The sequence below is a fragment of the Nycticebus coucang genome, chromosome 17, assembly GCF_027406575.1.
Source record: "Nycticebus coucang isolate mNycCou1 chromosome 17, mNycCou1.pri, whole genome shotgun sequence".
Classification (NCBI taxonomy): Eukaryota; Metazoa; Chordata; class Mammalia; order Primates; family Lorisidae; genus Nycticebus; species Nycticebus coucang.
The window spans coordinates 88189333-88202878 of record NC_069796.1 but is presented as its reverse complement, the minus strand read 5'-3'; the positions used below and the strand labels follow the sequence as shown (position 1 = coordinate 88202878).

Here is a 13546-nt window from a genome sequence, read left to right as displayed (position 1 = left end):
CACACCCAGTGGAACCACTGCCTGGTGCAGGGGGCAGAGCAGGAAATAGCTTCTTACTGGGCTTCAGCACAGGTCCCCAGGCAAGGTGCTTCACCTGAATCGACTCTGAAGTAGGCCTGCCTACAGTACACCTGGCCTCCACCTCTGTGGGTTCTATATTCATGGATTCAACCAACCTCAGGTTAAAAATGCCTGAAATTTTTTTCTATATTGAACACGTACAGAATTTTTTTCTTGTCATTATTCCCTAAACAATAGAATATAAAAAATAGCTATTTGTGTAACATGTACCCTGTATTAGGCATTGTAAGTAATCTAGAAATGATTTGCAGTATGGGCAGATACATGTAAGTTATATGCAAATAACTGCACCTTTTTATATCAGGGACTTGAGCATCCATGGATTTGGGTATCCTGTCCTGGAAACAATCTCCCATGGATACTAAGGGATGACTATATATTTATCATTATCTGTTGCGTAGCAATTAGGAATCTGCCTCTGGGACCAAACTGCCAGGTTCAAATCCCATCTCTGTCATTTGCTAGCTGTGTAATCTTGGGCAAGTTAATTAACTTCTGTTTTTATATCTGGGAAGAGGGTATGACATTGAATCTACATCATAGAGTTGTTGTGATGATTAAGCGAGCTGATGTGTGCAAGATGCTTACAGCAAGGCTTGGGCCATCAGAAGCACTTACTGTACATTAGTTGTGATTATTATTTCAGCTTGGCTGATAAGGGGAGAGAATAAATATTGTGTCTGGTTTTTCAATCACAAGTTCTACAATGGTAGTAGCAAAAGTAAATAACTTCGTGCTTATCAGCAACTACTGATGGCAAAGACATGTTGTTAGCTCCTCAGGTGACTCCGGTTCCACTGGGCAGGATAAAGCCACTGAGCTCACGGGGGCCTCAGCTTGTAAGGTGCTTTCGAAGCAGGGCAGGGGCAGCAGTCAGTCACCCTCACACTTCAGAACTCTGGCCACAAGTCAGGACTTCTGTGGGATGTGTCTTGCTTATCTGAGTGACCTGAGACCTTGAGGCCTGAGTAAGCAGCTGGGGCAGAGGTCTGGAAGGAGCCAGGCCATGTCACCAGAGGAGTTCCAGCTCCCCATCCAGTGCCAGAGGCTTGTGCCCTGAAGGAGGAATGGTCCCAGGGGATCAGAAGTGTCCTGCTCTGGAGTAGGGGATGTGTTCTCCCCCCAGGCTCCCCGCAGCCTCTGCAGTAAGCTCCGGATGCGAGTCAGTATTTCCAGGAGCATGTGCAGCCAGGAGCTGCATCCCAGTCAGGCGGTGGGTTGGAGGAGAAGCTTGAGGCCCTGGGACATGTGGTCCTCAGGATATAAACACGCGCGTGTCTGCATATGGAGATGATGGCACACATACACGTACAGCGACGGGGACGGTGCCAGGGGACGGTGCAGATAGAGCGAGAGAATGCAGAGTTGGAGTTGGCTTCCAGCTGACAGATCTCGCCAGCGCCAAAAGGCAGGAGGTGTGGATATGGTGACACTGTGAGACAGGAACGGAGCAGGGAGACGCAGGCTGTGTTTGAGGAGGAGGTGCAGGCAGGGCCAGCTGGCACGGGAGCCGGAGAGGCGGGAGGAGGCTTTGACACCAAGGTGAGGAGCATATCTGCTGATCACAGTGGATGCATATAAGAAGTATTTTTGCACACAGGAGGGATATAAAAAGTGCCGCCCTTCTAAAGAAAGACTAGTCTGACAGCAGGTGCAGTGAGGCAAGCAGACAGGGCGAGGACGGGCAGTTCCCAGGGTGCAGCTGGGGGGCTGCCCATGCGAGGCAGGGGAGCCTCAGCTCTTCCCCCAGACACAAAGTCAACCACACATCTCTGATCCCACTCGGAAAGTCCCTGAGGGAACCAGATGACTCAAAGTACAACAGCCCCATGCTCTGCCCTCAACAAGCTGGTTTCTGACTAGGCAGGGAAGTGTGAAAACCCAGAGGAAACACGGGGTGGCTGGGAAATAAGTCACTCGGACCCGGGCAGGCCTGAGCCCGACTGCCCTGCTGGGGATGGTGACGGACAGTCGCCTGTCCCGCCCCTTCTCCTCAGACCTCCAGGAAACCTGCCTGAAATATACACATCTCAACTCCCTATTTTCTATCAAACCAAAACCCAGTAACCTTGCAGGCCAGGTAACACACACCTGCTCCATCCCTTCAGTACTTCAACTCAACTCTCATGTGCCCAACACCTTCTAGGCACCAGACCCTGAGCCAAGTGTTGGGGGTGCAGAGAAATGAGACAAAGCCTTGGGGAAAATGAACCCACAAAAAGGGCTGGCACTGCTTGGGGGCTGTCTTGAAAGCACAGGTACACGTCCTTTTACAACAGCATACATTTGGATTTCCATGGCAACTGCCTCTCCCACAAATGGCCTCAGCAAAGCATTTCCTGTACATAGGCCCTGCGGTCTCTGAGATGCCCAGTGTGGTTCTGGTCCTGGGCGCTCAAAGGTCTGGCAGCGGAGATAGACGTGCACCTACCCTGGAGTTTAGGGGTGAGGACAGGGGTTGGGGCACTGAGACAGGCCCAGGACTCACCCCTGGGAGCCAGGGCTGAGCTGGAGTTGGAGGGGCTGAGGAAGGTGGTAGGGGATCTTGGGCACGGGGCAGGGCTGGGAAGAGATGCAACCTTGGGGAAAGTTCTCAGCAATCTGGGGACAAACCTGGAGGCCACGAGAGAAGGCCGTACCTGTGTCAGGCCCTGGAGGAAGTGCGGGGGCCCAAGGGCAGGAGAAGAGCCGAGTCCCTCGCAGATTGGAGGGGGCGGATGGGAGGAGAGGCCTGGAGAGCTTTGGCTTTCCTATATGAGTTTTCCTGTAAGGTTTAGATTTTTATAGTGAGATGTTAATATTCATAACAGCCAAAAAATGGAAACAACCCCAACTTCATCAGCTGCTGAACGGATAGCCGCTGTGTGGCCTCTCCGCAGCGGAGCGTCACTCAGAGTGGAGGAGTGAGCACAGACAGCTGCTATGTCGGGAAGACCCAAAGGAGCCAGTGCTCAGGGGCAGGAGCAGACACCTGCCACGCGAGGCCCCTCATGTCAAGTGTCCAGAACAGGCGAATCCACAGAGACGCGGCTGCCCCAAACCAGAGAGTGGGCAGGAGGGACTGCTTACTGGGGACAGAGTTTCCTTTTGAGATGAAGTAAGTGTTCTGAAGCGGTGGTGGCAGTTGCAACAACATTGGAATGCACTAAAAGCCGCTGACCTGCACACCTTTAAATAGTTAACATGGTGAACATACGTCATGTGACTTTTGTCTCCACTGTTTTAAAAGATTGGGTGACCTTGCAGAATGCCTGTGTCCTCCTGTCTCTGGATCACATTTCCGGGCCAGATGAAAAGTTAAATAACCTGTCTGAAATGAACCGGTTTGTAAGTTCAAGAGCCTCCAGCTCCTCCCACCCCCAAGGCCACTCACATTCCCAGTTGTTTCCCTTATAAGCAGGAAGCCCAATCCCTGGGCTTATAACCAAAGTGCCCCTGTGGTTTATTCACATTCACCCATTCACTCACTGCTCACTCATTTAGTGAATATTTTATGAGTGCTTTCCACATGATGTGTCTGGAGAACTGCAGGGAAGTCCCTGCTCTCGGGGATCCCCACCATGGGAGGGGAAGGCACACAGTGAGCAGGTGCACACTTGTCAGACAGTGATGAACGCCCTGAAAAATGATCAAGTAGGAGGTAGTGGCAGAGAAGGATTGGCAGGTGCAGTTAGCCCTGCAGGCATCTGCGCCAGGGAGCCAAAGGACTGGTCACTACAAGGGGACAGTGTGATCAGGGCTCAAATACAGTTCTATGGCAACAGATCTGATGGTCACATGTATACAAGGCCACCACAGGGACCCACCATGGCTTGAGCAGGGACCTCTGCCCTCACCCCTCCTACTCCCAGTCTTCCCAGCCTAACCCAGGTCCATTTTGTTCCCCTGCCTGGAGTTTTCTCTCCCGCTCTCTCTCCCTGCCCTGTGCCTGATAACTCCTATGCAGCCTTCATGTTTCAGCTTAGATCCAGCTTCCTCCAGGAAACCTTCCTCAGCTACACCACAGATCCCCTCCCCAGTGCCTACCAGGGTGCCTCAACATTGATCACGCCATGTCACTACTGTCTCATCTCTGGTGTGTGTCCCTGGGTGGACTGTGAGCTCCATCACCACAGGAGACCTGTCCCTCTCATCTCTGAGCCCCGAGCACACCTCCTCCGAGGCATCTGCAAATACGGAGCTGAAATTAGTGTGTAAAACTTGCAATATTAAGGAAAGTCATGTTTATGGCCCCCTATAAATGGTAAATGTTCATAATACACCTGACAATTTAACTCAGAGCTCATTAAGAAAAAAATAAAAATCTTTTACAACGTTATCTTGAAACAATATTCATCTCATATTTGCTGATTGTCTGCCATTTGCAGGGCCTGGAATACAAATTATAAGGCACTTAATCTCAGAAGGCCAAAAGCAGTAAACAAAGCCCTCTCAGGGGCTGGTGGGCTCACACATACATTCTCTCTCTTCCTCTCTCTCTCTCTCACACACACACACACACACACACACACACACACACACACACACACACACCTACCTTGGACAGCAGCAGCTGAGCTCCTGGTCACCAGGGGAGCACATACGGCTGATGATGGATGGTCTTTGTTCACACTGATTGAGTGCTCATGGAAGCCAGCCCAGCTCTGTGCACTGATGGATGGGAATGGAGAAGTTGTGGTCCCAGGAGAGGATCTGGAAGAAGAAAGGAGATCACCAGGAGGAGCAGAAGGTGCCAACACCCTGCACACTTCCCAGTGACAAAGCATCTTTCTGGGGTCAGGAGCCATTCTTACTGGGGGACGGGGGGGTCACCTTCCTGTGTCACTTGCAAAGGTGCAGTGACTTCCAACATACCGATACAATTCCTAACAGAGGCGTTGCCAAGTGAAAATGTCGATTGTCTTTTAAAATTTTTCCTGTTCTGCCCCACCACAGATGTTGTATTTCCACTGGAAAGATATTTGGGGAAGTGGATAAAACAAAAAACAAGTCAACCTTCCCTGCGTTTTGTGTATGTGCACTTTCAACAGAATTGAGATCATAAAATTTCCTAGGGTTTTTGAATTCACACGATACGATTTTTCTGAGGCTTCATCTTCCCAGCAGCCATTGCAACAGCTGCATAATCTGCCCAGTTTATCATTGTAGTCTTGTCTCCTGACACCACCCTTGGTACACAGTAGGCGCCCAATATGTACTGAATTAATGTTAAATGGCCAATATTGCACCGAGGGGATATATAATTATCTACATAACCATTTCCCTGCAGCTGGGCATTTAGATTGTTTCTAAGAACTTGCTATTATAAATCATGCTGTGATAAATTGTGCAATTCATTCTATCTGTGTCTCGGTGACCAACAAAGGGGCCCCTAGACAGGTGATTACCTAGTCAACGTTCAAATACGTGACCATCTTTCAGGCTTCTGACTCACCCATCCGCCGGCTTTTTTTTCAAGCCAATATCTGCATCATTTTAAAGGCTGGAAGTTATGCAAATATTCCTTTATCCCAAACCCAATGAACAAGGTAGCCAGAATTTACATTTTGTTTTGCAAAAGCTAACACAGTCTCTTTTAGGAATAACATTAAATTTTCTTGACTTTTATGCTCCATATGAAATATATACTTTTGAGAAGCCCAAGAGAACTGACTCTGAAATGAATTGTGTTTTAATAACACTGACTTGTACTGGAAGCAAAGGACAGAAGGAAAGGGGAAAAGGAAATTGATAATTTACTTCTCATAAGCAAAAAAATAAAAGTGAAAAACCCAAGGAAATGAAGCTTTGAGAACTACGCATGCCTTGAGTCCACACAGTGGCAACCAGTGCCAGGCTGCCCACAGGTCTGCAGGACCCTGACCCAAAAAGCACCTGTGCAATGCTCCATCTGTATATATTGCCATAGAAATGGGACAGAGCTATAAATTCAAGTGCTTGATCCAATTACCCAATTTTGCAGTAGTCTAATAAAGAGTAATTAAGTGTTAAAATGCTAGATCATTAAGGGCAGTTGTGACAATGACCAGCTTTAAATATTAGCTAGCCAGCAGTAAGCAAACTTTATTAAGTCTTAGATGGCTTTCCCTTGACAGGTTTATACTCCCATGAACGTTTACAGCCTTTAAACATTAAACATAGAACTCAGATGATACTTCCAGGGATGATGACAATGAGATATTGACAGAAAAAACATTGGGTCCTCAATAGAGGCTCCCCTGCATGATGGAGGATCATGCCCCTACAAAAGAGCTTTCTGTGGCCTGCAGGGGAAGACCCGAGCTGGCCGGCCTGGCCTCTGTGTCCCTGACTGCCTCTGTGTCCCCTGAACCCTCCTCTTGGCCACTGTCTCTGGCCCATGCTGTTTCCTGGCCCCCAAACACCCCACCACCACCAGCTGCTCTGCCCCAAATCCCCCTCATCCTGGAGGCAGAGCTGGCCCATCACTCCGCGGACACTCCCTTCCGTGTGTGTCTGGAAGTCCTGGCCTGTGAACTCACAAGGTCCTGGAGCAGGGTTTACTTAAAATAACAATACTAACAATGGCATTTATAATGGCGATGCTGTTAATCATGATTGTGTAGTTACTCTGATGAGACAGAAACCAGGTCAGTTTCTCCACAGCTTGAGAAGCAGCCCAGTGTAGGCTCAAGAGCACCGATGTGGACCTCAGTCCCTCCCCTCGACTATCCAGCTGGGCGATCGCAAGCAAGTTCATCAGCCGCTCTGGGCCTCAGTTTTCCCGGCTGTGAAGCACAGTTAATAATGTGGGTTGGGTTGTCGTGAGTGCTGAATGAAGCAACAATACATAAACCACTTAGAATGGTGCTTCATACACAGGGAGGTCATGATCACTGCGCAGAGGGCGGTCGTAAGTAGCTCTATGAAGAAAGCATTTTACAGATCAGAGAGCAGGCTCAGAGAGGGTGGTCAGGGCACTGCACAGGACCTGGTCCCAGTCTGTCCAATTCTTCTCTCTGTGTCTCCGGTATTGATTGGATTCTTGCTCTGCTATTTCCACCAAATCAGCTTGTGATCCCTGGGAGCTTGTTGGAATCACATAATCACAGGCCCAGACCCACTTCCCCACCTGCCTTTGCCAAGATGCCCAGGAGACATCTGCACTTGAACCTCTGAGAAGCACCAGCCTGCAGTGCCCTCTGTAAACAGGAGGGCCCATGCTGCTTACTCACTGCTGTGCTCGGGGCCAGGAAAGCACCAGGCAGGTAGGGGCTGCACAAGGGGAAGCTTTGTCCACCAACTGCTGGGGGAATGCTGGGGGAACATCACACCTTCCGATTAAACTCCTGTCATCCTCCTTCCCACATAGTTTCCTGACTTTGGAGCAGGGAGGGCCCCAGTGGTGGTCAGTCGAGGCTTTCCAATAGAGCTGTGGCTCTGATGTGTCCCATCAGCCAGTCTGGCCAGTCAACAAACATCTCCTGAGCCCCTGCCTTGAGCTGGGCTTTCTGCAAGGCATGGGGTTGTGAAGAAAACCAAGAGGACTCGTCTTCTGTCAGACAGTGGCCAGACCACTCCCCTAATGCCAGGTAAAGTACTGACAGCATCTTCAGTTCATGAGTGGATTAAGAAAATGTGGGGTATATATACAGCACGTGTATTGCTCAGCCATAAAGAGGAATGAAATAATGTCTTTTGGATGGAACTAGAGACCATTATCCTAAGTGAAGTATCTCAGAAATGGAAAAACAGACACCACATGTGCTCTCTAATGATTGGGAGCTAATCGTGGGCACCCACAGGCACAAAGAGACGTAAAGGTCATAGAAAATTAACACGGGTGAGGAGAGAGGAGGGGAGGGGTCAAAACCCCTCTCGGGTACAATGAACACTACCCCGGGTACAGGTCACACTAAAAACCTCAACTTAAGAATTATATAAGGTATCCATAAAGTAACAAAAACATTTGCACCCCCTTAATATTTTGAAATTACAAAAGAATAAACCAAAACAAGAAGAAGAGAAAAAAATAAGGAAAAACCTCGGCATAAAGAAGTTGCAAAAAAAAATGCTTCTAAGTAATTCATGGATCAAAAAGATCATAAGGGGAGTTAGGTCAACCATGCAGTCCTTGTCTGCAAGGGAGTCTCTCTCCAGCCACCCACTCCAACAGATAAATGATTACAATGTGCCAAGCAATCATGTGTGGCGAAAGGAAGGGACATCTGAGCTGCCCAGGGACGGTGCCCAGGGATGAGGAGACAGGCCTTCCCAGCCTGGAATAAGAGGAGAGAAGAGGGCTGTTTTCTTATCAGTTTGTTACGGGGTCCCTTGAATAAGCCATTTCTCCTCCCTGGGGCTCAGTTTCCTCACATGAGATGCTTGGGCTGATACATTCCCAAGTCTCAGAGACCTGCTTTTTTATTTTTGCATCTTAATTTGAATCTTTCCACAATTTCAATTCTACTTAATATCACACTGATCAAGACAAATTCTCTCTCGTTACAAAAACCTTTCAAACTCCTTTCATAATATAATGTCAGTTCTCTTTTCTTGTTCATCCTTCAAGACAAATGACACCTTTTTTGTGCCTTTGCTTCCCCCTAACCTTCCCAAGTTGGATGCTGAGACAGATGGCCCCTCCAAGTGCGGGGCCGGCCTCTGTCTGTTCCTGTCTCTCTGCTTCTTTGATTTAAGAAAGAAATGGAACAAATCAATCACCACTGGGCCCACCAGCCAATGTCCACATCCAGGTGACATCCTCTCCCTCCGTCCCCTCTAATCTTTTCTCCACATGGATCCAGAAGAGTCTTTCCAAACCAGGTAATGTCATTCCCCTACTTAAAGCTCTTCTAAGCTGGGAGGAAGCTACATGCTTGAATAGCAGCAGCAGCCTGGGGGTGGTGGTGGGGACCAGTGCATGCACCAGGCCCTTTGTTTGCGGAGGATGATCTGTTTCTTCTCAGCCTCCAGACTATGGAAGGCTCTGCTGTGCTGCTCAGAGCCTTTCTCATTCCATTTCCTACTCCCCACTCCGCACAGCTTTAGAACGTGGCAAACGTCTGGAGGAGAAAACCAACTGGGAGTTTGAAGTCTCTACTTTGTTTCCCCATCCTTAGCAGTGTTCATCTCACTGGACTGGGCCGGGATGCTCCAGAATAACCCAGAGGAAAGCAATGGCCAGTTCTCCCCTCTCCAGAATTCGGCCCCTTTGTTCCTTGCTGCTTCAGCTACTTTTAAAATACTTTTTACCTTTTACACAAAACAGCCTTTCTCACTGTTCTTTCCGAAAGTGATTTTCTGCTGCTAACGACTCCATCCAACACAGAACCAAGAATTTGCTGACTGCAGTCGTTCTGAGGCAGGAGTGACAAGTGTGTAGGCGGAGAAGTGTCGTGACCGGGACAGAAAAGAGTGGCTTCACCAAGGTCTCCAGCAAGACAGTCTATCATTCTTTTTCCCCATCACGGAAGGTCCCTCAAAAAATCATACAACTCCTGGGGGAGGAGAGTCCTGGGCAAGGCCGGGCTGGGCAGATGCCCTGGGCACTGCCTGGCACTAACAAAGAGAACCGGCTACCAGCCAGCGTGGTCTCAGAGCAGGCGACTGCCACCAAGCGGGTGGTCAATAGCGCAGTAAATGGGAAACAGAGACCAAAAGAAGAGAAATTACTTGCCCAGTGATACATGGCAGGGGCACAGCCGTTGTGCAGACCCCTGAAGCCAGCTGTCCTGGGACAAGCAGTGGATGTCATGGAGCCCAGCTGAAATGGACTGGCCCCCTTGAGCCCATCCCAATCCCTAGTCACAAGTCTCCATCCCAGTGCTGAGAGGCTCCTGTCCAGAAGGAGAGTTAAAGGACAGAAATTTAGCAAGTAACCTGGTGGATTAGAGCTGCACCAAGAGAGAAGGTTGAAGAACGCACATCAACCCTGCTAAGGTGAGCTGTGACCCCAAGGATACAAACAAAAGGTACAAAATCCATCACCAAGCGGACGGGAGTCCCCTCCCCCATGAGAACGGCTCAGAGTGCCCCATAAACAAACAAGCAGAGTTCAAAAGTCCTCCCACTATAGTCCATGGGAGAGACCCTCTAAAAACTGGACCTACTTCCCCTACTAGGGTGGCATGGTGCTCCCCTGCCAGGCATAAAACTGTATAAAACTGTATATATTCTCTACCTACAATTCTGAGCTCCCAGCACTCCCCACCACTCTCGCTCTGAGGTCTGGAGGCCTGTTCCCCAAGGAGTCCAGATTCTTGGGTGATTTCTCGAGGGGTGTGGACAGGGCCTGGACTGCAGCTGGTCAGTGCTGATTCTGCAGCACAGGAATGAGGACAGGATGGTTGGCTGAGAAGGAACCACGCTGGAGCGGCGGTGCCCTGAGGCACAGAGCAGCAGCCATTTTTGGCAACACATAGGGCTCACCCCTGGATATTCTGGAATCACACCCCCTGTCTCTCTGGGCAACCAGAGGAGGCTGGGCATCTTCTCAGGTGGCAACCACCAGTGGAACAGATCCGGGATGGAAACGCAGGCCCCATGAGTAAAGGGTTTCCCTGAGGTGGTACTGGCCTGGGTGGAGCACCGGGACTAGAAAACACATGCGTAGAGCCGGGAGATTCCCAGGGCGGGGTTGACCCAGAAGACCGCTTTACTGAGCCTAAGACGCACCCAGACCCCAGGGGATCATCAGCCTAAACAAAGGAGGGCAGGCAGAGGCTGGAACTGACAGGTAACTGTGCTATGAATACAAACTACAGCGGCACAGACAGGGCCTGAGGCACAGGTTCTGGGAACTCAAAACAGCTTATCTTCTGCAGGGGAATTTAGCAGGGACAGAAACAAATTCCCACAAAGTAGTTCTGTTCTGTCAGTAATATCAATCAGGCATGGGGCTGGAACTGAGTGAATAGGCCCAGCCTCCTGAGGTTGTCAGGCCTCACCTCCCCCTGCCGGATAGGGGCAGAGAGCAGCAGCCTGGCTGAGGAGACATAGATCTACTTATGATTCAGGCAGGTGCAAACCCCTGGAGTATCTGCTCATTGGAGGCAACTGGGTCACAGCCATGCAGGGTTATCAGTGACTGGGTGTGACAGAGGTGCAAGGTGGGGAAGGAGGAATCAACCTTCCCAGAGTAATCTATTTGCTGACTTTGTCCTCCTGACTTCACGGAGCACTGGATCAAGTCATATTTGAGTTGTCAGCAGACCCCTGCAATCTAGTTGCCAGAGACCTTTTAAACTCTCCCACCTGAGACAGGTGCTGACTAAGAGAATTGATTTGGACCTTTGGAACTCAGCCAATCGCCCGAGGACTATCCAAGTGGTGCCCTGGGTGTGTGGTTATAGGAAGGCTTGATACTCCTTTTCCAATTGTTAACTGTGGGGGGCGGGGTGACTTAAATGCTGATATTTCTCCACAGCTGAGACTTCAACCAAGAGTAACTGTTTCACTAGGGTCAGACAGAGACCAGCTGAAAATAAGACAGAGCCACTTAGCCCCACCACACCAAACAGGTCCCCAGTTTCTCAGGCTGTAGCACTGTGCGGGTCCTAGGCAAAGCTCCAGGGGAAAAGTCAAATGGTATAAAATAATCATGGGGTGGAATCAGCAGAAAAATTCTGGTAACATGAATAACCAGAGTAGATCAAACCCCCCCACCCCCAGCCCCCGCCACCACCAAGGAAAGATAAGGCAGATGTAACTGAAGATCCCATTCATAAACAGCTGGCTGAGATGTCAAAAGCCGAATTGAGAATTTGGATTGCAAACAATCTTAATAGAATGGAGGAAAATTTGGAATTAGAAATTCGAGGAGCAATTCAAAAGTTGGAATTAGAAATTCGAGAAGCAATTCAAAAGTTGTCTCAAGAATTCAATTAATTCAAAGACAAAACCACCAAAGATTTTGACACACTGAAGCAAGAATTTGCAGCCCTCAAAGATCTGAAAAATGCAGTAGAAACCCTCAGTAACAGAATGGAGCAAGCAGAAGAAAGGATTTCTGACATTGAAGACAAAGCTTTTGAATGCTCCCAAACTCTAAAAGGGGAAGAGAAATAGAGCAAAAATGGATGCTTGTCTCAGAGAGCTCTGGGATAATTTGAAGAAGGCTAATATCCACCTCATTGGAATACCTGAAAAAGATGAAGTGGCTTTGCAAGGCACAGAGGCCCTTCTCCATGAAATTATGAAAGAGAATTTTCCAGACATGCCAAGAGATTATGAAGTTCAGATAGCAGACAGTTTCAGAACCCCGGCACAACTCAACCCAAATAAGACATCCCCCAGGTACATCATAATTAACTTTACTAAAGTTAATATGAAGGAGAAAATTCTGAAAGCAGGCAGTCATAAGAAAACCATTACCTACAAAAAGAAGAATATTAGAATGACTGCACATCTCTCTGCTGAAACTTTTAAAGCCAGAAGAGGGTGGTCATCTACTTTTAATCTCCTAAAACAAAATAAATTTCAACCCCAGATCCTGTATCCAGCTAAACTGAGTTTCATTGATGATGGAGAAATTAAATACTTTAATGACATTCACATGTTGAAGAAATTTGCCATAAAGAAACCAGTTCTTCAGTATATTCTCAGACCTATCCTCCATAATGACCAGCCCAACCCTCTACCACAAAAGTAAACTCACTCAGAAACTTTTGATCAAACTCCAAATTCCACAGTGGTGAAAGGATTAAAAATGTCCACTGGACTTTTGAAAAACTCAATACCCAAAATTTAGCCAGACTTATCTATATTCTCCATTAACATGAATGGCTTAAACTATCCTCTAAAGAGGCACAGGTTGGATGACTGGATACAAAAACTCAGGCCAGATATTTCCTGTATACAAGAATCAGATCTTACCTTAGAATATAAATATAGACTCAGGGTGAAAGGATGGTCCTCCATATTTCAGGCAAATGGTAATCAGAAAAAAGCAGGTGTTGCAACTCTGTATTTGCAGATACAATAGGCTTTAAACCAGCAAAAGTAAGGAAGGATGAGAATAGTCACTTCATATTTGTTAAGGGTAATACTCAATATGATGAGATTTCAATTATTAATATCTATGCACCCAACCAGAATGCACCTCAATTTATAAGAGAAACTCTAACAGACATGAGCAACTTGATTTCCTCCAGCTCCATAATAGTTGGAGATTTCATCATTCCTTTGGCAGTGTTGGATAGATCCTCCAATAAGAAGGTGAGCAAAGAAATTTTAGATTTAAACCTAACCATCCAATATTTGGATTTAGCAGACATCTACAGAACATTTCATCCCCAAAAAACTGAATACACGTACTTCTCATCAACCCATGGAACATACTCCAAAATCGATCACATCTTAGGTGACAAGTCTAACCTCAGTAAATTTAAAGAAATAGAAATTATTCCTTGCTTCTTCTTGGACCACCATGGAATAAAAGTTGAACTCTGTAACAACAGGAATCTCCATACTCATACAAAAACATGGAAGTTAAATAATCTTATGC

The 13546-nt window shown here is 47.9% G+C and overlaps 1 protein-coding gene across 6 annotated transcripts in view; it reads right to left on the bottom strand.

The window, feature by feature from the left end:
• C17H4orf50 (chromosome 17 C4orf50 homolog) overlaps positions 1–13546 on the bottom strand; it is a 122389-nt gene that overhangs the window by 16022 nt on the left and 92821 nt on the right. For 3 of the 6 annotated variants that reach the window (XM_053567366.1, XM_053567365.1, XM_053567371.1), the window contains one exon: positions 4619–4773. The exons of 2 other annotated variants lie outside the window; for them this stretch is intronic. In XM_053567366.1, coding sequence (XP_053423341.1) covers positions 4705–4773 — 69 coding nt within the window. In that variant the 3' untranslated portion in view covers positions 4619–4704. Of the gene's footprint in view, positions 1–4618; positions 4774–13546 lie in introns of those variants that run through there. One more of the 6 variants, XM_053567368.1, reaches the window with a different exon arrangement.